General features: G+C 35.9%; 2 protein-coding genes across 8 annotated transcripts; one reads left to right on the top strand and one right to left on the bottom strand.

Moving 5' to 3' along the window:
* Window positions 1-229: 229 nt before the first annotated feature.
* On the bottom strand, window positions 230-10,300 carry LOC128015628 (centromere protein R). 6 transcript variants are annotated; one of them, XM_052599641.1, is made up of 9 exons: window positions 10,161-10,300; window positions 9,092-9,128; window positions 8,786-8,870; window positions 8,417-8,486; window positions 7,192-7,270; window positions 6,867-6,954; window positions 6,439-6,495; window positions 3,322-3,370; window positions 230-543 (listed from the first exon to the last, which is right to left on the bottom strand). In XM_052599641.1, exons 1-9 carry the CDS (start codon window positions 10,226-10,228, stop codon window positions 537-539), a joined length of 540 nt encoding a protein of 179 aa, XP_052455601.1. In that variant the 5' UTR covers window positions 10,229-10,300; the 3' UTR covers window positions 230-536. The 6 variants fall into 6 exon arrangements, with proteins under 6 accessions (XP_052455601.1, XP_052455600.1, XP_052455604.1 ...); XM_052599640.1 differs by having other exon boundaries at window positions 8,417-8,489; window positions 10,161-10,290; XM_052599644.1 differs by lacking the exon at window positions 10,161-10,300 and adding an exon at window positions 9,778-9,873 and having other exon boundaries at window positions 8,417-8,489.
* On the top strand, window positions 10,198-22,425 carry LOC128015627 (EF-hand calcium-binding domain-containing protein 7). Of its 2 annotated transcripts, none has more exons than XM_052599639.1 (13): window positions 10,198-10,338; window positions 10,621-10,832; window positions 10,926-11,012; window positions 11,116-11,311; window positions 13,158-13,279; window positions 14,912-15,053; window positions 15,211-15,320; window positions 16,466-16,626; window positions 16,773-16,906; window positions 17,568-17,716; window positions 19,809-20,018; window positions 21,017-21,124; window positions 21,319-22,425. In XM_052599639.1, the coding sequence occupies exons 1-13, from the start codon at window positions 10,206-10,208 to the stop codon at window positions 21,397-21,399; spliced, it is 1,845 nt and encodes a 614-aa protein (XP_052455599.1). In that variant the 5' UTR covers window positions 10,198-10,205; the 3' UTR covers window positions 21,400-22,425. The 2 variants fall into 2 exon arrangements, with proteins under 2 accessions (XP_052455599.1, XP_052455598.1); XM_052599638.1 differs by having other exon boundaries at window positions 11,116-11,323.
* The last annotated feature ends 472 nt before the right edge of the window (window positions 22,426-22,897 follow it).

Genomic DNA, 22,897 nt, shown 5'->3' with positions numbered 1-22,897 from the left:
AAGGAGACATATCAGAACATAATGCTGTAAAGCTAAAATATCAAGGGGGAAAAGTACAAGCAATCTTTTTCACCTCTCTTTGTGCGATTTAATGACGGCCATTAAAAAAAATCCATTACAACTATAAATGTTATCAGGTCACAAAGGGGCTACTGCACACACAGACACAGAATGAGAGGAGAATGGCCAGGTTTTGGTATACTCTACAACAAACAGCAAGTCACAATACTGGAGTGCATGATACAATTTTAATGGATGGTGCTAATATTAACCATATCTTGCTGTCAGGTCATGACGTATTAGTTACATATCTTGAAACTCTTCTGAAGCTTAAACCATAGCGAACAAACCAAATTGCTGAATTCTGAAATGTTGGTCTTGTTCTGCTCAACTGTAGCAATGCAAAATGTGTGTTTTGTTTGGTCAGCTTAAGCTTTTGTCCTTCAGACAGCTTCTAGAAGTGATAAAGAGAGTTACGTGATCCACTTTGAGCAGGCACCAGCTGCCGCCCATGTCATACATCCAGAAATGATCCCTCAGCGGCTGCCAAAATAAAGACAGATCCACCATGAATACTCTTATGTTCTATATATATGTGACCCTGGACAACAAAACCAGTCATAAAATGCAATTTTTGAAATTGAAATTTACAAAATATCATGATCTTTACTTAATATCCTAATGATTTTTGGCACAAAAGATAAATTGATAATTGCTACAAATATACCCAAATGACTTAACCCTCTGGTTTTGTGGTGCAGGGTCACATGTTTGTGCATGTGTAGTTTTCCAGCATCTATTGTTGCTTTCTCAAATATGTGTGTCTGTGTATGCACACATTTCTCCCCTAAAGGGACTGTGTGCCAGCAGTAAGAACACTATTTTCGCAGCGACGCAGCACACTGTGTATTGTAGAATTAACATTTTGTCAGATTCCCCATGAAAGGTGGGGGGAAACCTTTCAGAGAATTGATTCAATGTAAATGTGTATGGGATGGGATGGCAAGGTGTCAGCAGCACTGTCTCATTTTGACTACGCTGGAAAGACTGACAGCCTCTTCAGACATCTCGCTGCTTTCAGACTGACAGGATGTTCAGTATACATCAAACATGCTGACAGAGAGCTGCGGCTCTGCCAAAATGAGAACCATTCCATTTGCGGCGGTGTTCTGTACAGAATTACAGGGGGTATAGAAATCACATTTTGTTTCTTTACAGCCTGAAATGAAGACATGCACAGTTTTTGTTTTATCCAGCTGTATTTACTCAATGCAACTTATAACATCCAAATGAAAGATATAATATCAATATGTCAGGAAATAAAAATGATAATAAAAATAATAAAACGAATCACTGAGTTGGAAAAAGGATCAGCCCCTGCTAAAGCTAATTGTCTTCTCAATGGCACACAAAGGTATCTGACTTTCAGCTGTGGTCATTTTGATTAGCTCAGCATGAAAAGAGCTTTCCTGGACCATTTCAGTCTTTGGTAGTTCAACTGAAGCAAACAATCAACTATAGGTGGCAAGACACGGTCAAAAGATCTCTGGGATAAATTTGTAGACAGGCAGTCAGGAGATGGATACAAAAAAAATCAGGAGGAAACTGGTCAGAGAGGCTACCAAGAGACCAACAGCAACTCTGAAGAAGCTGCAGGCAATTATGACAAAGAGTGGTCATTGTGTGGATGTGACAATATCACAGAGTCTCCACAAATGTGGCTTGCAAGAAAAAGGCCACTCGTTCGAAAAAATCCACATGCAGTCATGACTGAGCTTTGCCAAAATGCACCTTGAAGATTCAGAGGCAGAAGAGACTAAAATTGAATTTACTTGGCCAAAACACCAAATGATATGTCTGGCAGAAATCCAATATAGCTCACCATCTAGATAGCAGTATTCCTCCAGTAAATCACAGAGGTGGTAATATCTTGTTATGAAGGTATTTCTCTGCAGCAAGGACTGAAGCACTTCTCAGGATAGAAGGAAAATACAGTCAAATTCTTGAGGACAATCTGCTGCCCTCTGCCAGAAAGTTATCAGTGGGAAGATTTACCTTCCAACAAGACAATTTCCCAAAGCACACAGCAAAACTGACCACACAGGTTAAAGGAGAAAGAGGTGAATGTCTTTGCATGTCCTAGTCAGAGCCCAGACTTAAACTCCATTTAAAAACTGTGGAATGACTTGAAAACTGCAGTCCAAAAACACTTACCATCAAATTTAACTGAACTTAATTAGTTATGCAAAGAGTGGGCAAATATTTTAAAGTCTAGATGTGCAAAGTTAGTAGATACAAATCTCAACAGACTAAATGATGTAATTAAAGCAAAAGGTGGTTCATCAAAATACTGAAAGAAAGGGGTGATCCTTTTTCCAACTCAGTGATTGTTGTTGATTGATTTTTTTTTTTTTTTTTTTTCAAAACAAAATGTTGGTGTTATATTTTTCACTTGGATGTTTTAAGTTGCACTGAGTAAACACAACTGGATAAAACAAAAACCATGTACACCTTCATTTTAGGCAAAAGAAACAAAATGTGATTATTTTAAAGGAGGTGATTATTTTCTATACCCACTGTTTATGCAAACAAAAAAAGCATATTTTATGTAATAGTCTGTGCAAATCTCTGGCATGTTACAATATAAAATGTCTAGTCAATTAACATTTATAATAGATTTAATATTATATTATTAATATTATAAGATTTAATAGATTGTTAAAATTATATCACAGTTTAAAAGATCACTTATGGTCACCAAGACTCCGTTTATTAAATAAAAAAATACAGTAAAAACATGCTAATATTTGTAAATATTCTTACAATTTAATTTTCTTTTCTCATATATTTTAAAATGTAATTTATTCCTGTGATGCAAAACTGAAATATTTTGGTCAATAAAAACTTAAATGCATAAAATAAAATTATCCTATTTAGCAGTTCTGTCAAATTATATTAATACTATCAAATTTGTCAAATTAAGTTACTGTTAAATTGATCATAATTCAATTAGAAATAACTTTCGGGTGTCATGATAATGTATTACGAAGAAGATTCAAGAGCTGAAATGTCTGCCGCAGTGGTTGCGTGTATGTTGCTATGTGGTTGTTAAGGCGTCCTAGCATGTTACTAGAGGGTTTTGGGTAGTTGCTAGACTGTTGCTAAGACGTGCAGGGTCAAAACATCCCACCCTGCTGTAAAAAAAACATTACTTATTACTATAGATTTATAGAATTACATGAATCTCTGTGATGTGACAAGCTTTTAAATTGACAAGGAGTACAATATCAACCCAGGTAGAGGGGGAAAAAAAACACACACCTTAAGATTGCCTTCAGAAATTCATAAGAGCTCCCAGTCTGTTTCAACCCTGTGAAAGCAACATAGATAGATTACCACACACTTGATTTATCTTGAGACTAGATTATTTTGTGAATACATGAATGAGACATGTGCTCATGTAACTTATCAGGTAAATCCATGCATCAGTCATGGATTCTGTAGACTGCTGCTAGATGATCTAAATGCAAATGATCTGAAATGCCTCTGAATGCATTGACTAAATGCATTTCATACTCCTGCAGGACATGTGGACATAAAAGGCATTCAGAGACCAGAGACCAAAACACATCCTGAGAGTTGCTCAACTCTACCCTCCCCACCCAAAGCCCTCTAATATACAGCAGCCCTTTAATTGTAATGGTGTATTCCATCTAAAAGACTAAAATGTTCCCCAAACAGACCCCATTTATCCTTCAGCATCCCAGGATTGATGTGGTATTAGCAGGGTCTGTGACCCCATCCCGGCCAAGAACCAAAATCCTATTTGTTTTATTACATTTTAAGGAATTTTTAATACAGTCTATTAAGGCTGTCTTACAAATCTCCCACGGCTCGACCCCATCTGCAGCCTGATCAATTTTTATACTGCTGATCCGTCCCCTTCCTTCTCATTTTGTCATTTCAAAATTCATATTATATAGGATTTTCTTATGGAAACCTGGCCATAAAAATACGTTACTACGTCTGCTGATGTGCGCGGGACGTCGCGGCGTGAAGACGAAGAGGACATTGGTGAAGATAAAATTTGTTTCAGCGGTAAGCAGAACTGTTTAAATGTTATTTATTTTCATGCTCCAACGAAAATATATTGTGAAGTGCAACATTGATTTAGAACAGAACAATGTCTCCGTATGGGTGTAGAAGAGGTGGAGGCAGGGGCCGATTTATGAATCCTTTGCTCAGCTCCTTTAATTGAATTTTCCTAATCTCTCGCCACACAGAAATAATCAATACCCTCGGTTCAGGCGACAAAACTGCCTCAGAATTATTGCACGCTCTCTTTTTCCATTTTGCGCTCATCAGCAACATGTAGTGTGAGACTCAGGACTTGCTAATGCCTAAATGAGCCAGCTAATTTACAGCGGGTCTGATTGTTTAGGAGGGAAGGCCTCTATAGAATGCCATACACATCTTGGTTGTGAGTTGCCCTTTCACCCACGGTTTAGTTTTGGAAAGCTATTGGATAAATACCCAGGATAGAAAAGACTTCCGTTAGGGACATGGATTCAGCGGTATGCCTGTCAAAGTTAAAATATCTTTGTGGATTTTTTGTGAAATTCAGGGTATTAGTGATCTGTGCCAGGACCTAATAGTGTTCCAGGAGCACTTCAACTACATCATCTTCCAACTACTTACATATATTCATTAACTGTGGTTGTAATTTGTCTTTAAGTATCTTTATTCATTTAATAATGCTGCTGCGAAAAGTTGTGGCCTAGTTGTGAATGCAGAAAAATATTCAATTATCTTATGGATACACATTAGGGAGCTTGAGGTAATTTCAAGCTTTGACATTAAGCCCTTCTAAAATATAATGAGAAAAACCTCACTGGAACGAAACGCATCATTTGTGCAGGACATACTCTGATGCTTAGTTTGATAACTGAAGTCTGTTAACTGAAATGGTCCATATTTAGCTGTGTTTCTGTGAAAATGTTTGTTTTTATGGACAATCACAATCTTTTCCTGGAGAAAAGATTTCCTGAAGTAATTTTAATTTGGTCACACCATTCTAATTCTAGATTCCAACCCAGAAAAAGCCAGAAAATGCCTTTCATAACACAAAAGACAGAAAAATAGTTTCTAAATTAAAATGTTATAATAATAATATATCTATTTTAATATATTTTTGCAACATATAAATGCAGTTTATTCTTATGATGGTTACTTAGAATTTTCAGCAGCCATTACTCCAGTCTTCAGCGTCGCATAATCCTTTATAAATCATTTTAATATTAATTAAAATCATTATATTATATTGATTGTTTTTTAACGAATTTATTGTTGAAAATAAATGCACAAAGAACAGTATTTTTAAGATCTTTATACCCCAAACTTTTTGAAAATTATATGTAGCAACATAATATACAGTAACATATAATAAAATATAATATAATAGATAAAGCATCAGTCATAATTTTACATAATAGCATAATTTGTACTTATTTTTTATTATTCTACACAATGGCATAATTTTTCACATAATTTGCTTATTGTCAATGTATGTTATAATGTCTTAAAACATCAAAGGGTTGATTCTCTTTCTAGGGACGTAAATGTGAAAACACTCTTGTACTGTTGTTGTTGTTCATTATATTGATAATTTTCATGCTCCACCATGTGATCAAGATTGTGACATTCCTTTGGTGTCGAGCTACAAGCAACATATACGCAAGGTCCTCGAGTGTGACTAATTAAAACAATTTCAGACGACCTTATCTTAAAAACATGCTGAACTTCATCACAATCCAACCATTGAGTTGCAACAAATCACCATTGTGTGACTGAATCACAAGTGCAGCTTTGCTGGGGGCTGAATGTGTGCTTGAAATAATCTAATTAATTCTGTCCCATGAAGAGGAGTTCTGGCTTGTTTGTGTTAGAAAAATGAAATATTTTTCTTAGAAAAAGAGAACCTTTTATGTGTGCAGACATTGAGAAAAATGTCTATGAACATGCCGCATTGACAAATCAAATCTCATAAATGGCTATTCAAGGGTCCCATGTGACCAAGATCCAGAACTTGTGCTGGTGCTTGAAATCAATCATGACTCACATATAAGTGGAACACAAAATGTTTTCTTTCTCTTGCTCTTCTAAGCAAAGCAATGGGGTCACAATCATCATACTGTAATTGGAATCAATTCAGTGTGGCTTATAACTTATCCTTGTGTCAGAGTCTAACAAAGACTGTTGTTGTGATAGGGAAACTTTCAAGATTTGAAACATAACTAATTGTGTAGTGGTTGCTATCTGATCTAGATTATCTGTCATTGGATATCCACTTAAGATAAGTTTTATTGTTCATGCTTTTAAATAGTAAATCAACTTTTAAATTCAATTCTGAACATTCATTTGATTTCCAAATTCACCCACCTTGGAAATGGCCCTTGTTTGTGTCTTCTCTATGTGCACAAGAGGCAATTTTAGCAGCTGGAAAGCAAAGAATTCCGTTTTATGTTTCACACACAACAAGAATTGATAGCCAATACTCTTAAAGGGATACTCAACCCCAAAATGATTTTGTCATTAATCACTTACCCCCATGTTGTTCCAAACCCGTAAAAGCTTAATTTGTCTTTGGAACACAATTTAAGATATTTTAGATGAAAACCGGGAGTTTAGAGAACGACATGGGGGTAAGTGAGTAATGATTTTTTTTTTTTTAATTTAGGGGGAGTATCCCTTTAATAGCTAATAAATTGTTTAACCAATGTCTATAAATTGACCTTGAGAAAGTGAACCACTTTATTTCCATGCATTATGAAGTTTATGAATTACAGCTGAAAAGAAAAAGGACTCACACAGATTCTCATGTCTCTTGAGTTCAGTTTGTAGATCAGCAGGACTCATCAGCAGAAGACTCCTCAGCTCACCACTGCCCTCTACTGGCTACAAACAAACACAATTTTGCATTTCATATGGCATTTCTGTTTAAAAAAACACATAAATACATAAAAACAACATTGTGTGCAACCTCAATAAGATGCCTTAAATATAGCTTGCATCGATAAGCTTATCCTAGTTTATTTCTGTACCACATATTCAGGATTGAGGCACCAAATATAATAATTTAGATGAAGCGTATTAGTCAACCACTAAATATCTTACTATACTGGTTCCACTTACCACTAATGCTTCCAGCTGTTGCCTGTATTGCATAAGGTCCTTGAATGATTTTTTTACTTTAGAACCTAGGAACAGAATTCTGAAGGGGAAAATGTATTAAAAACAAAATAAAACAAACGGAAGACCAAATCTGAAACCACTTTCATTTGTTTTAATAAGGTTTCACTTGTTAACATTAGTTAACTACATTAACATGTTTAATGACATTTAATTTCAACATTTAACACTTGTATTTTTTTTTCCGTTAACAAAGATTAATAAATACTGTAACAAATGTATTGCTCACTGTTAGTTAATGCATTAATTTACATTAACTAATGGGACCTTACTACAAAGTGTTACCAATAATTAATACAATCTTTCTTAATTTAAAGATTTTTTCTTAAATCACAAATCAGGTTAGTGCCATGACAAAATATATTACACATATCACATTACATTCTTGCGGAAAATTAGCTTGATAAGGATTCTGAATTCATATTCAATATCCTTACTAAGTCTGCGAGAAGACCAGCTGACTAAGAATATAAAGATATTAATTAATTTTTAATACACATTTAAAAATATTGGAAGACATATTAAAAGGTTGCCAAAATCTCACACAAGGACTGTCGTCCAATTACAATCAAGATCTCTTCTACATTTTGCAGGAGAAGTTATCTTGGGTTTGACTCCCCAAATGAATACTTTCTTAAATGAATCATAAGCCCGCTCTCTTTATTGATGTTTTTATATATATTTAACTAGCTTCCTCTTAAATGACTGCAGTATAAAATTCAAAACTAATGCTTGTCTTGATAGATCACACGGAGCTCTGCGTTAGTATGCGTTGGAAAGGAAATTGGTCTTTTCTTAAACTCTCCTTATCCAACTATTTTTAGTGCTATGTAAATCAACGAGGCTTTTGGCTGGTGATAAAACTTCTTCCATGTCCTGTCATTAAATTCTGATCAGTCATAATGGCTATCAGCCAAGTGGGACAAAGGGAATATCCAGTAATGAGGAGAAATTTCTGTCTGTTCCACTGCTCCAGTTATACCAATGTTAGTAGCTTCATTAAAACAGACTTTAATGACACTCAATCAAAAGTTTTATATATATATATATATATATATATATATATATATATATATATATATATATATATACTGAACAATCTCAAATATTATGACTGAAAATAACAGGAATCATCAACATGTTAAAAAGGACATTTCTGCATCCTTACCTCTCAGCATCTGTCATGGGCTCTTTTGTTTGAGGGGTATTCATATTCTTCCCACCTGCTCTGGAATTACCTGCTGATGAAGCACTAGATGTCAGCAATTTATCAAATCAGCACGAGCAAATATATTATTAATGGCTACACAGACAGCTAATCTAAAAATGCAATATCAATGGATTACAAGAGACCCCTACTGTACATGATTTAGGCAATGAGCAGGGGATTGTTTTATGGCGATTACCGAAAGCGAAAAGAATACACACACATCGTAGTCTGCTCACGATGAAAATTAAACATTAAAAACTCCTGGAGGGCAAAATATGAGTTTTATATGACTAAGAGGACACAGTAGCTGGTCTGTGGATTTTATACCTGCAGGTTTTGTCGTGGGACTCATCAACTGGGTTCCAGTCATAGGGGAATAGTCCCTGTTTGGCGCTTGCCTCTTAGCTGGGATCTAAAATAGATTCATTTGAAGCATTAGTATAGATTTCTTTATGTTGTTGTGCTTTTAATAAATAAGGTAAACATCATTCTTTTACTTTCATAACATATGATTAATGACATGGTTCTGATGTCACATTAAAATTATCTTAAATAATAAACATTAAAAGCCATTTCTGATCTATAGAGAGAAAAGAGAAGCCTGGCGAAGTGCTCATGGTTTACTTAACTCACATTTTCTTTGTCTTGCAACTGAAGGGCTCTTTTAACACTGTGTATGGAAATTTACAGTTTATTAGGGCAGTCAAAAGGGTAACATCATTATCAGCAGTTTATTTGACTTCTGTAATTAAGGCTTAAACAGTTTTGGGTTTGCTTATTTATGTGGGTGATATCCATCCCAGAATATACCTCTTTAAGCTAAACAGTACTTTACGTATGTATTTACATTCTCACATTATTACATTGCAACGTTACATTATGCGTTTTATTCCAATTATACCTCTACACATTCAAGTTTAATAGTTTTATTAGAATATAGATGATATTAAGTGTGACAATTCTTGTACTAGGCTAGCTATATTAAGTTTATCCGTGAATTATTAAACTAGATTTGTAAAACCTCAAATCTAAAACTTAAATTCGGTGTGGCATATTTTGTCATCCCACTCATTAAAAAACACTTAAGTATTAAATATCCCACGTGGAAGACTTTGGACAGTTAAAATGATAGTTACATGGTATTCAATGACATATTATTCAGTATTATGCCGTATTTTGCAGAGAAACTTACTTACTCTAATAACATCTTTTTCGTAAGTATAACATGAACACAAACATATATCGTTTAAATTATAGTACGTTGAAACAGTGTTAATAATTCTGAGAAAAAAGTGAAGCACGTGAATCGATAAACTTACGGCATTCTAAATATTTATCTCTCTCTCGTGTTGAGTGGACAGGCGTTTTTATTTGCAGTTTGGCGCGGTGCGGCAGTAATTTAGTCCCCCGGAAACACTTATCTGTGATTCTACATGCTTGTATCTGACAGTATTTAACTCTATTTTACCTGAGAATTTCCACACCGCATGAGTTGAAATATTGTTAGAGTATCAATAGTGCTGGTTGCCAAGATTATATCACACACATATCTAACTGATAAATATTGTGTGAATAGCCTTGAGAGCAGTTGTTTCCCGCTATCGCATTTTAACTGCGCACCGGGTTTGTTTACACATGGCAGCCATGGTAATCCGACTCGTTATTGAACAACACCGCCAACAATAAACTAGTCCAGACTCACCTCTCTAGCTGACTGCTGTGATCACAACATGCTTTGATATTTCGCATGCACATTGAATATATTTTCATAATGCAGCGCTCAGAGGAAGAGAGGTTTTATATGACGTGCAGGGCTGCTTATCTGTCTGTGTTCAGATCCAGTCTGGTTAATATGACTTCAAAAGATCAGCTGTGTTCCGGTGAGCATAATTCAACTCAACATCTCAATACCTGCATTTCGATCATAATATAGAAGGCTAAATATTATTGAATAATAATTCATAAATAAGCAGCATTCATAGTTCAGGAACAACGTGTATATAATGTAAATATAACACGTTATATTAGTGAAAGTGATATTTTGTTTTATATTTCAATAGACCCTCATATTTTAATATTTTCTAATGATTTATATAGCCAGAGCTAAATAATATCAGTAGTTAGTGTATGTGATTGTCCATCTTTGCTGTTTTATCTTTCAGTTCTCCAGCATGCAGGTAGAAATCCATCACAGAAAGCTTTAGACAAATATTGGCCACCTGGAACCAAGAAGCTGAATTTTGATGACTTTTGTGAGATACTTAAGAAGGAAAAAACAGCAGAACCAGACCAGCTTATGAGAATTTTCAAGAAATTCGATGCAAATTGTGATGGATATATCTCACACGATGAGCTCAGCAGAATCCTTACTTCCGTATGTGTTCCATTTGTTCCATTCTCTCTTTATAACCATGTTTGCCTGCTGTTATAATCATTTCAGGTTTGTATATTGATATATTTGTTTTAGTCTGGTGAAAAAATGTCACCTAAGGAAGTGGATGAAATCTTTTCCTTAGCAGATGTCAACAAAGATGGGAAGTTAGACTATGCAGAGGTACAACCTCCAAGAATTTAACAGCAATACACGTTTTGGTTGAAAAATGTAAACAGACAGATTATAATATGAAATAGGTGAGCTGAATTAGGCTTCTGTTTAGTTCTGCAGGCTTCTTGAGTCTACAGTCGAACAGTGTCAGAACACAGCACTGGAAAACCTTGAGGCTGATGCCAAACTGAAGAGGCAGAACTTTGGCAACCAGTTGGACATCTCTCCACAGAGCCTAGGGTCCCAACCTGAGCTTCCAGCTTCAGAGATACAGCCCAGAACAGAGCCGGAAACCACACAGAGGAAAGGTATGAGACAGGGTCTGTACTAGTTTTGCCAACTTAAGAAAATAGAAATACGCGACAATTGTGGTTTATAAGGGACATGCATGCGTAGTACGTATATATATGTATATGAAAATTTATATTTACAATTAAAATCAACTTATAGATTTAATATGGACTACACTTTTTTTTTATTAGTCATTTTGTGTCTTAAGAATAAGGTCAGAGGTTAAGAATACGTTGGAAGTTACTTAAATGTTAAATATTTTTCTCTTTTTAACAATATTACAAGTGAAACACAACTTCCCTTATTGGTCACAGCTCAGGTGTATTGCAGTGCATTGTATTGCATTTTCTTGCGCGGCTGGATGTTGGTTTCATGAAAAATAATGACGTTGTTTGCATTCGCTAAAACTGATGTGAACTGCTTGAGGCAGTGTCTGTGATTGGATGAGGGCAGGTGACGGTGATCAATCTCAGTCTTAAGTGTCGTGCTGCTGTTGCATCAGTCAGTGGTTAGATCAGGATAACAGTCAATAAATGGGACAAGGGAGGTCACATACGGGACACATCAATTAAGCCCATAAACGGAACAATTGGCAACCCTAGGCTGCACAGAAGCAAAAAACATAATGTTAGTAACTTATTGCCTTCACTCTCTTTAGGGGGAAGTCGTGACCTAATGGTTAGAGATTCAAACTCGTAATCCTAAAGTTGCGAGTTTGAGTCTCTGGCCGGCAGGAATTGTAGGTGGGGGGAGTGAATGTACAGCGCTCTCTTGACCCTCAATACCACAACTGAGGTGCCCTTGAGCAAGGCACCGAACCCCCAACTGCTCCAAGAGTGCTGCAGCATAAATGGCTGCCCACTGCTCTGTGTGTGTTCACTGCTGTGGCGTGTGCACTCTGGATGGGTTAAATGCAGAGCACAAAATCTAAGTATGGGTCACCATACTTGGCTCTTTGATGATAAACAACTAAAAATTAGTCACTTTAATTTAGAGTGAGTCAAGTTTGGGTTTTGTCTTAAAGGAGTAGTTCACCCAAAATTGAAAATTTGCTGAAAATTTACTCCAGCCATTCAGGATATAGATGAGTTTGTTCCTTCATCAGAACAAATTTGGAAAAATTTTGCATTACATCACTTTCTCACAAATGGATCATCTGCAGTGAATGGTTGCCACGAGAATAAGAGTCCAAACAGGTGACAAAAGCATCACAATTATCCACATGACTCCAGTCTATGAAGTGAAATTTAGGTGAAAAGCTGCATGTTTGTAATAAACAAATCCCTCAATGAGTCATTTTAACTTTAATCCATAATAAATTGAGCAAGTGATGTAATGCTAAATTTCTACAAATCATTTCCAATAAAGAAATAAACTTATCTATGTCTTGGATGGCCTGAGACTGGGTAAACTATTGGTTTAAAATGTGACAGTATTGGTTGGGTTGGGTTCAGCCAGCTCTGCTTTACAGACCGGATTGCAAATGATGCACACAAAAGCAAACAGACACACAATTACATTTCCATTCCTCACACATCTTTCTTTTATATAGTAACTAATGTTCAAGCTATTGATCTCCACTCGTGTGATGAAAAATCATTTAGAACTCAATAGTGGGTTTGAATAGGGAGGAGCTTTTAAACCGTTTGATTAAGGAAACCGTTTGTCATTGTTATGAGTAAGCACAGGACTAGTGGAGATTTGCTTTTGCTTTGTTCAACAAAGATTGTTTTAAAATGTGCAGGTTTTTCTTTATCTGCATTGTTCATTTTCATTTTTGGATCGCTGAGTGATGCAGCTGTTGTAATGAAGACCCACATTAAAATTGTTTTAGCTTATAGTTTCTATTTTTGCGTATGACAGACAGTCGCTCATCATCCAGACCATCATCAGCTCGCAGTCGTCGCTCATCTTCATCCACGGCCATCACCATGGGCGCTGGCAGCACTAAGAGTGGCAGACTGGCAGAGCCCATATCTCTACAGGTACCAACTGCATTGGGGGAGCACCGGTGTCTTTTGGAAACTATCTCTCTGATTTAGCTCTTAAGAATAGAGATTAAGGTTTGGATAAGATTGCGCAATAAAAATATCATTAAAACGTGTTTAATATTAAACAACTATAAATGAGTCGAAGTTCGCATTATAGGCTAATTTCAATCTGTTCTTCCTGGCCCATTACTAAAAAGTCACACACACACACACACACACACACACACACACACACACACACACACACACACACACACACACACACACACACACATATATATATATATATATATATATATATATATATATATATATATATATATATACACACATACATGCATACATAAATAAAGGCTGAGTAATTATGGAAAGAGCAATTCAGGAATAAATTGTTACAAACAAGTAACAACTCCAAGCTTCTTGTCTTGGAACTTCTATTTTGCCAACATCCTAAACTTTATCTAAACTGAAGTGCATTAAGGGCAGCTATATATTTGCTGTGCTTTTGTAATATCGAAGCCTTTTAGTAGCAAATTTTCACCTGGTCGATATGAGTGCAGCTCTGCTACCGATCTCCTTCCCTTTGTTTGCACTCTTTTTGACTTTAACCTCAGCTTGGTTTGCTTAGGCACAGAAAAATAATGACCAAACTCGTCAAAGCAAAGAGATTGGAAAAAATCTAGACGCTCCTGGGTGAAGAAAGTTCTATCGCCTCAGTTCCAGCATGTTGTATTACCCCAGGAGCCAAGCCAGGAGCTTGATAATTGGGTGTAGGGATTGGAAAGGGTCAGGTCGTGTGTTTTTATGGTGGCTCGTGGTCGGTGTGCGAGACTTTAAATTACGAAAGGTTTCTGGGAGGTGACAGGGCAGTGTATTAGTCCAGCCGAGTGACCCATCTCCTTGGGACACTACATCAGGGCCTTTTAAAGTAGACACTTGCCTCGGGCGCTTTTCTTCATTTTGATTCGGGGTGGACAAACCACCCAAGTGTTATGATTTGATCCTTAACACATTTCACAACCCAGCATAAATTCTGGGAGGAAATTGCTTTTGTTGAAGAAGTGGCATTTCAGGAACATGTTTTTAGCACTCGGAAAAGAAGCATAAACCAATTCCAAACATTAAAAGGCCTCTGTGGCACCTGAGGACAAGGTTTATTTGCCAAAACTACTCTCTGATGGGTCAGAAAGGAGGCTGTTTGACTCAGATTCTTTGATTACTTGATGATTTAGAGTATATTTTCTATAACATTTTAGCTGGACCTAAACAACAGCAGTTAAAAGAGGACAAAGGCTTTGTTTAGACAAGAATTTATGGGTTTCCTCAGGCCTTTTTACGTTTAATTACATTATTAGTGCGTATAATATGAATTTCAACTGTCTGTATTGAGATTTAGGCTTATTGATTTATTATTTACATACTAAAACAAATATTTGACGGTTTTGTTTCATCCAGGCCTTTGATTGCCTTTGTTTTTAGCAAAGATGTTGCAATAGCGCCACCCTGTGGTAGCATCATTCTTGCTGTAATAATGATACTACAGTTGTTTGCTGTTTTCAATATTTTTTATGCAGCATGGTTTGTGATGTTCCTACTGTGTCGTACCTTTAACACTTATTTCCCCAGGATTGGCATCACACTCTTATGAGAGGTTGTTTTTATCTGGAGGAAGATGGAACGATTGTTTCTCTTCAGTATCGTCTGATTATACCAGAGACAACCAGCGTCTACTTGACCATACGTCCCCTCAACCTTAGCCCGATTCCTGGTAAATTTATTGTGGTAATTATGTTGTGGTGTTATAGACCAATGGTGTTAAAGACTGAAAGTTACTAAAGTTACAGATTTTGAGTTATTCAAAGCATCCGGTTAAGCAGATTGGTGAATTGTGTAGTAGTATTTATGACTATATGTGTATGCCACAGATAAGCCTTCTCCGTGGATGTGTGTGGACACAGCTCTCTATGTGGTGACAGGGAATGTGACCAAAGAAGATTCCAATTTGGTTTGCTTTACTGAGTTAAGAGATAAGGAGGTTGGTAAATACATCACTTTCCTATCTAAATATAGTATATATTATTGAATTATAATGTCTTTTTGAATATAAAGTATGTTGATATATTCTCTTCAGCAATGATACGAGTCATAATCTGACACAAGTGCCTTTTCCGTTTTGATATTGAAATATACTAATTTTATCTTTTTTTATATTTTAATTATTCTATCAAACAAATAATTTGTATAAGTGTTAATAAACTATACCATCTTAAGCTAAATTAATACATTTTAATGGATGTGTAGATATAATTATGCCTACATAAAGGTACCAGGGTTTATTTTAATGCTGATGCTAAAGTGATTTAAAAAAAAAAAAATAGAGAAGACTTGTTATTCCTGAATGTGTGGCGACGTCATTATGACAACATTTACTTGGGTACACAACTGATAACTATAACTTTTTAATAATACATCATGTCAGCAAACATCGAAAAGTAAATGTAGAGAGAATAAAGACAAAGGGCTCTCTCTCTCTCTCTCTCTCTCTCTCTCTCTCTCTCTATGACATGTTTATATTAACATATAGTAAATTATTCTGTCAGTTATTCACCGTTGAAGCCTTTTTTTTTTTACATGAATTCAATATGAGGGACACAAATGTCATTTTAGATGGAAGATAGATATAAATAATATAAATAAACACACACACACACACGTGTGTGTGTGTGTGTGTGTGTGTGTGTGTGTGTGTGAAATATAAATATATATGTACCCACTTTATATTATGTGGCCTTAACTAATATGTACTTACATTTTAATTAATAATTTAGTACAATGTACATCTGTATTTAATTTCTGTAATTACATTTATAATTACACTGTTGACCCATACTTTACACCTTAACCCACCCTTAAACTTATCCATACCTTTAACCCTCTCCCTAACCTTACCCCTATCCCACCTCAATAGAAGCAAAAGTGTTTTACAATACAATATGAACACAATAAATACATTGTACTTATTTGTTATGTAAGTACATAGTAGTTAAGGCCACCTAATATAAAGTGGAACCGTTTATATTACTATATGCAATGTATATATACTGAAAAAATCTAAATACTAAACATAACTGCATTTTACAACCGTTAGTGAGCTGTTTGTCCTGTGTGATTGATGAACAGAGGTTTCTGTGGAGAGGAGAGCTCAATGCCGGCTCATATCTGCTCTTGCCCTTTACCACCGGCTGCAGATTGATGAGGAGGACAAGGAAGACCGCCACTAAAACTGCTCAACTAGTCAGCCGCACCCAGTCGGGAGAGCTGGAGCTAACCAAAGAGTTCAAGTAAGTCAATTCTAATCTTAAAAAGCTAACATATTTATACCGAGTTAAGGTAGAGGACTGAATAAATGTTTGATTACTTATTTTAGGTATGTATAAGAACGTAATAATGAATTTGTGCAAAGATGCTGTACTGTTTTGTTCCACAGGGCGGCATTGTCTGACATCTTTGAAATGATTGATTTGGATGGCAGTGGTCTGCTGAGCCTAGAGGAGTACAACTTCTTTGAACAGAGAACCAGTGGAGAGAAATGTGATGAGGATGCCTGGGCCATCTGCAAAGGTCCCTTATACAAAAACACACTGTAAATTGAACAGACACAAAACACCTCCCTCCCTTATGGGGTGCTAATTCCAAAAATAGTCCCTGTTTTGCTAACAAAGTATGATGTGCATTTTCTAGCATTTTGACAGCCTTTTGTAAGGTAAAGAAGTCTTGCATTATCCCTTGATCACCAGAAAAACTGCCATAAAGACATGATAGCTATTTATCCTCTTGCCGGGTTTCAACTATTTGTTCAGTTCTCAAACGCTTTTCCCATGTATGACATTATTTTAAGCTTAATCCTGACCTTAAGGTTAGAATTATGGCTAGTTACAGAAGAAAATACAAACATGACCCAAATGTTTTCTTCTACATCTGTGTAGCTACCTCCAAACAGCTACAGGAAAAAAAGCTGATTTATTTATAACCTTGTGCTTGTGTAAAGTTGTTTGACATTAAATGGTTTATTTGAACATATTTTTTCCACTTCTGCAAAATGTAAGTTAAATGACACATTTGGAAAAATTATTCTCGTCATTAATTCTGAAACTTTTGACATTTGACTATTTTTGTTGTTTTGATTAATGCATTCAAAGTGACAGTTTCCTTTTTCATTCCTATTTTGTGAGAAAAAAAAAAAAAGATATGCATTTCTATAACAGTATTTGGTCTCCTGTAGAGAACTTTGACACAAGGAAAAATGAGTTAACTAGACAAGGCTTCATGGAGCTCAACCTGATGGAAGCGAATGATCGGGAAGGTGACCCCAGAGATTTGTGGCTCACCCTGGAGGCCATGGGCTACAACCGCAGTTTAGAGATGGTGGAGGTACATTTACATTTAATAATTTAGCAGATGCTTTTATCCAAAGCAACTTACAAATGAGAACAATAGAAGCAGTCAGGTCAACAAGAGAACAACAACAGTATACAAGTGCCATGACAAGTCTCAATTAATCTAGTATAGAATGCATAGCCATTTTTTCTTCTTTTTTTTTTTTTTTTTATAAATGAAAAGACAAGAAAAGGAAAAGTGCTAGTATTAGTTGGTTAAGTGCTGTCGAAAAAGATGAGTCTTTATATGTTTCTTGAAAATGAGTAAAGACTCAGCTGTACAAATTGAGATTGGGAGGTCATTCCACCAGCTCGGCACAGTCCAGGAAAAGGTCCTTGAGAGTGATTTTGAACTTCTTTGGGATGGCACCACAAGACGTCGGTCACTTGCAGAGCGCAAACCTCTGGAGGGCACATAAGATTTAACCAGTGAGTTTAGGTATGTTGGTGCCGTGCCAGTGGTCGTCTTGAAAGCAAGCATCAGTACCTTGAATTTGATGCGAGTGGCTACTGGTAGACAGTTTAACCTGATGAGGAGAGGAGTAACGTGAGCTTTTCTGGATCAATTGCAGAGGCTTGATAGTACATGCAGGAAGGCACACCAGGAGAGCATTACAATAGACCAGTCTGGAGAGAACAAGAGCTTGGACAAGAAGTTGGGTGGCTTGCTCTGACAGGAAGGGTCTAATCTTCTTAATGTTGTATAAGGCAAACCTGCAGGACTGGGTCGTTGTAGCAATGTGGTCTGTGAAGCTTAACTGATGATCCATAACAACTCCTAGGTTTCTGGCTGTCCTAGAAGGAGTAATGATTGACAAACCCAGCTTTATAGAGAAGTTGTGATGAAGCAATGGGTTAAGCTGGAATCACCAGGAGTTCTGTCTTCGTAAGGTTAAGCTGAAGGTGATGGTCATTCATCCAGCTAGAAATGTCACTCAGACAGGTTGAAATATGACCAGCTACCGTCGGGTCATCAGGTTGGAATGAGAAGTAGAGTCGTGTGTCATCAGCATAGCAGTGGTAAGAAAAGCCATGCTTCTGAATGACAGATCCTTATGACGTCATGTAGATGGAGAAGAGAAGTGGTCCAAGTACTGAGCCTTGAGGAACCCCAGTAGCAAGGTGTTGTGATATAGAAACATCACCCCTCCAAGACACACTGAAGGATCTGTCAGAGAGGTAGGACTTAACCCACAGAAGTGTGGTTCCAGAGATGCCCATCTTTCTGAGGGTGGACAGGAGAATCTGGTGATTAACGGTGTCAAAAGCAGCAGACAGGTCCAGTAAGATGAGTACTGAGGATTTTGAAGCTGCTCTTGTCAGTCGCAGGGCTTCAGTTACCGAGAGCAGAGCAGTCTCAGCTGAGTGGCCACTTTTGAAGCCAGATAGGTTGCTGTCCAGGAGGTTGTTCTGTACAAGGAACACAGAAAGCTGTTTGAATACAGCTCGCTCAAGTGTCTTTGCAATAAATTGAAAAAGGGATACCGGTCTGTAGTTTTCAAGAAGCGCTGGATTTAGAGATGGTTTCTTGAGCAGTGGGCTAAACCGAGCCTGCTTGAATGCTGAGTGAAATGTTCCAGAGTGAAGAGAGGAGTCGATAATGTGAGTAAGCGAAGTTATGACTGAAGAAGAGATCGCTTGAAGGAGGTGAGTGGGGATCGGATCAAGTAGACAAGTAGTAGGATGATTGGACAGGAGAAGTTTGGAAACGTCCATCTCTGAGAGTGGTGAGAAGGAGGAGAAAAAGTGTGAGTCGGTCATTGTGAAGTTGTCCTCAGTCTGCGGTGTGGAGAATTGGTCACTGATGGTTTTTGTCTTATTTGTGAAGAAAACTGCAAAGTCGTCCGCTGTAAGAGTTGATGGAGGAGGTGGTGGCGGCGGTTTCTTAAGAATAGAAGAGAAAATCTTCAAGAGTGTCTGAGTGTCACAACAGCTGTTAATTTTGTTGTGGTAGTAGGATGTTTTAGCCATGAAGACATTTGTAGAGAAGGAACAAACTTCTTTGAGATTTACTCATTAGAATATCTTGTAGCCAGTGTGATCAGAACATGCCGAGCCAATGTGTATGTTTTCCTTCTTTCTCCCAGGCCTGTCCGTTTGTTATTGCAGTCTACTGTGAAGATGTAAAGGCAACTCTTCAGGCAGTTCATTTGGATTCTGGTATCAAGATGTTGAATTCTGCTGTACAGAGGTCTATCACGTCAAAAGCAGAGGCCAGATCGCTCAAGGGTCACGAAAATGTATTGGTTTATACATACAAAGGAGAGAGCAGGATTTCATCAGTCATTGCCAATAAGGTAGGTTGGTTATTGTTTTATGTCAATCAGCTGGAGTTTTTCCTTCTTTTTTTTCTCTTTTTTTTTTATCCAAATAAGTCTGAAAATCAATACATGACATTCATTTCCAAGCAAAAAAAGCCAGCTCTTTTAAAATGTTCTTGTGTAGGCCTCACTTTTGTTCTTCTAATACTTAACATTCACTCGGAAATAGAACAAAGTAACTGGAATGCTTTATAGAAAGGAACACTAGTCATGAGTAGATGTCTATGCCCTGAATTGCCATCATTTAGGCAAAGTTAGCTGAAAGACCATTTCAACTTACAGAAGACAATTAGATCTTCTAAGAGAGTTTAGGATTTTGCCATAGTTAGTGGAACTAATTATCTGAAATACACGCTAATGTTCAGGGTTGGGAAGATTTTTTTGTTTAATGTTTTTAAAGAAGTCTCTCATGATCACTAAGGCTACATTTATTCGATCAAAAATACAGTAAAAACAGGAATGTTGTGAAATATTGTAAAGATTTTCAATAACTAATCTCAAATTTTATGTATATTTTGATATATATTATGTATTTTTATGTTGTTTATTCATGTGATGGCATAGCTGATTTTTTTAGCAGCCATAACTCCAGTCTTCAGTGTCACATGATCCTTCAAAAATCATTCTAATATTAGGATTTACTGCTCAAGAAACATTTATTATTAATATCAATGTTGAAAATGGGTGTGCTGCTTAATATTTATGTGAAAACCATGATACATTTTTTACAGTATTCTTTGCTGAATAGACCATTCAAAAGAACAGCACGTATTTTAAATATTTTGATAAATTTGATGTATACTTGCTAAATAAAAGTACGTTTTATTTTTTTACTCATCCAAAAAATGTTTATGTTAGTGTTCACATTTCCTTGTGGCACTGTTGTTAATGAATGATTTATAAGAAATTTTATATCTTCTTTTTACTGATTTTCCCTGTTGTTTTCTTGGTAACCATCTCTTTCGATGCTGTAGTCCAATCAGAAGGTGACGGTGCACATCAACAATGAACAAAGCAAGAACTGTGTGAGCAGCAGGGGCATGAGTGTGTTTGCTGTGGAGGTTCCTGCTAGGACTAAAATGGTGAGATACACTATTTTCATTCACAAATAGGGGTTAGTTTCTTTTGTAGATGCTGGATGAGGTGCATTCAGTGCTCTGTTTCCCATTAGAATTATAAAGAACTAGAGTGAAACTAGTTCTACATGACAGACACTCATATTTACACTTACAGTGAATATCTTTAACAGTTGTGCTCTGTTTTGGTCTCTGTTCAGGTATGTCAGCATGTCATGGCTTTAAATGAACAACTGGAGTGGACTTACAACAGTGTTGAGACCATCATACCAAGTTTGTAACTGTCTCAGTAATGTTTAGATAATGTCGTGCTTATAAAATGAATAACACAAATTTGTTTGCTACAATGACAATTGTAAACATGTTTTATAATAGCTTTCAAAAGTTATCATGTTTGTTTGTTTTTACTGTTTCTGTATTATTATAACACTATTAATGTTATTACAGTTATATTCATTTCATTTTTTGTAAATAAAGCAATTGTTTTCGGTTGTTTTTTTGTAATAAATGTCAGTAAATCTTTTTTTTATTTGTTTGTTTATTATTTAAATTGGAACAATGATTTTAAAGTACACACAAATATTTAATAATCTTTTCTGTGAACAGTTTTTTTGAGTGAATTTATTTTATTTTAATAATTTTTTTATCTTTATTTTTCACATTTACCCCAGTCCATGATGGGAGGTAACCAATCACATTACATTTCACACCAGTTTGTGTTTCCTATGAAACTTTGGCAGTTTAACATAAGCAATATAAATACACTAATTTAGTTTTAAGCACTAGTATGGCATTAAGCTAGTGGGCTCTGTTATACACACAGACCTAAATTTTATTCACCCTTGACCTTTAGCACCACATGTAGGTTTAAGTTTCTATTTATAACTTTCAGTCATTTTTTTTGCCCTTTGACTTTCACGACTGTAACTGTAGAACAAGGCACTAAAGGTCACATGACATGTGAGGAGTATTTAAACTGCAATTATTTTGATCTCCATCTCTCTCACCAAAAAAGTAAACCTCTACAAATGTTGTATTCAGTATGTAGCCTCTGTTTTATTTAGTCTTGTTAGAGCTCAGAGATTTTTGTACAACAATCTTTTATCCAAAATGTGACACCCATGTCTGTTTCTCTTGCATTCGAGACACTGTTCCAGCTTGACTTTTAACCTGTATTTTTTTTTTTTTTTAAGAAACTTGCAATATCATGACAACATCTGAACCTAGCATCGTTGTAAACTTTGTTCTGCTTTGAATGAATTATGGGTGAAACTTGATGCAATAGATAAACAAAACTCTGATCGAGAGCTCCAGCTTTCCCAGCATGTTCTTTCAAGGGCCCCTAAATCTTCTCCCACAAGACCATGAGCTGCTTAAGTGTACAACTAAAAGCCTTAAATCTTAATGCTGAGATAAATATTGAGATTCAGTGCAGAGTCAGACATATCTAAAGATGAATTATTTGATCTACAACCACTGAGATGTTCAAATATTGTTTGTTTGTTTAGGTTTTCATATTATACAATATTAATTTAGAGCAAAAAACATAGTTTTATGTTTCACTTGCTTTAGCCTTTTTGTACACTAGTATTTTATTTATTTATTATATTAACAAGAACAGAGTATAATTTACAAACAAGAGTACAAATAACCATACATGGCAGGGGTAATACAAAAGAAATATAATAATACAAAAAAGAGAAAACAGAAAACAACAACAACAACAACAAAACTAACAAAAAAGGGCATTTTACATGAAATTTTATCTATTAAACTTCT

Source organism: Carassius gibelio, chromosome A6, assembly GCF_023724105.1.
Source record: "Carassius gibelio isolate Cgi1373 ecotype wild population from Czech Republic chromosome A6, carGib1.2-hapl.c, whole genome shotgun sequence".
Taxonomy (NCBI): domain Eukaryota; kingdom Metazoa; phylum Chordata; class Actinopteri; order Cypriniformes; family Cyprinidae; genus Carassius; species Carassius gibelio.
This window is presented reverse-complemented; position numbering and strand designations above follow the sequence as displayed.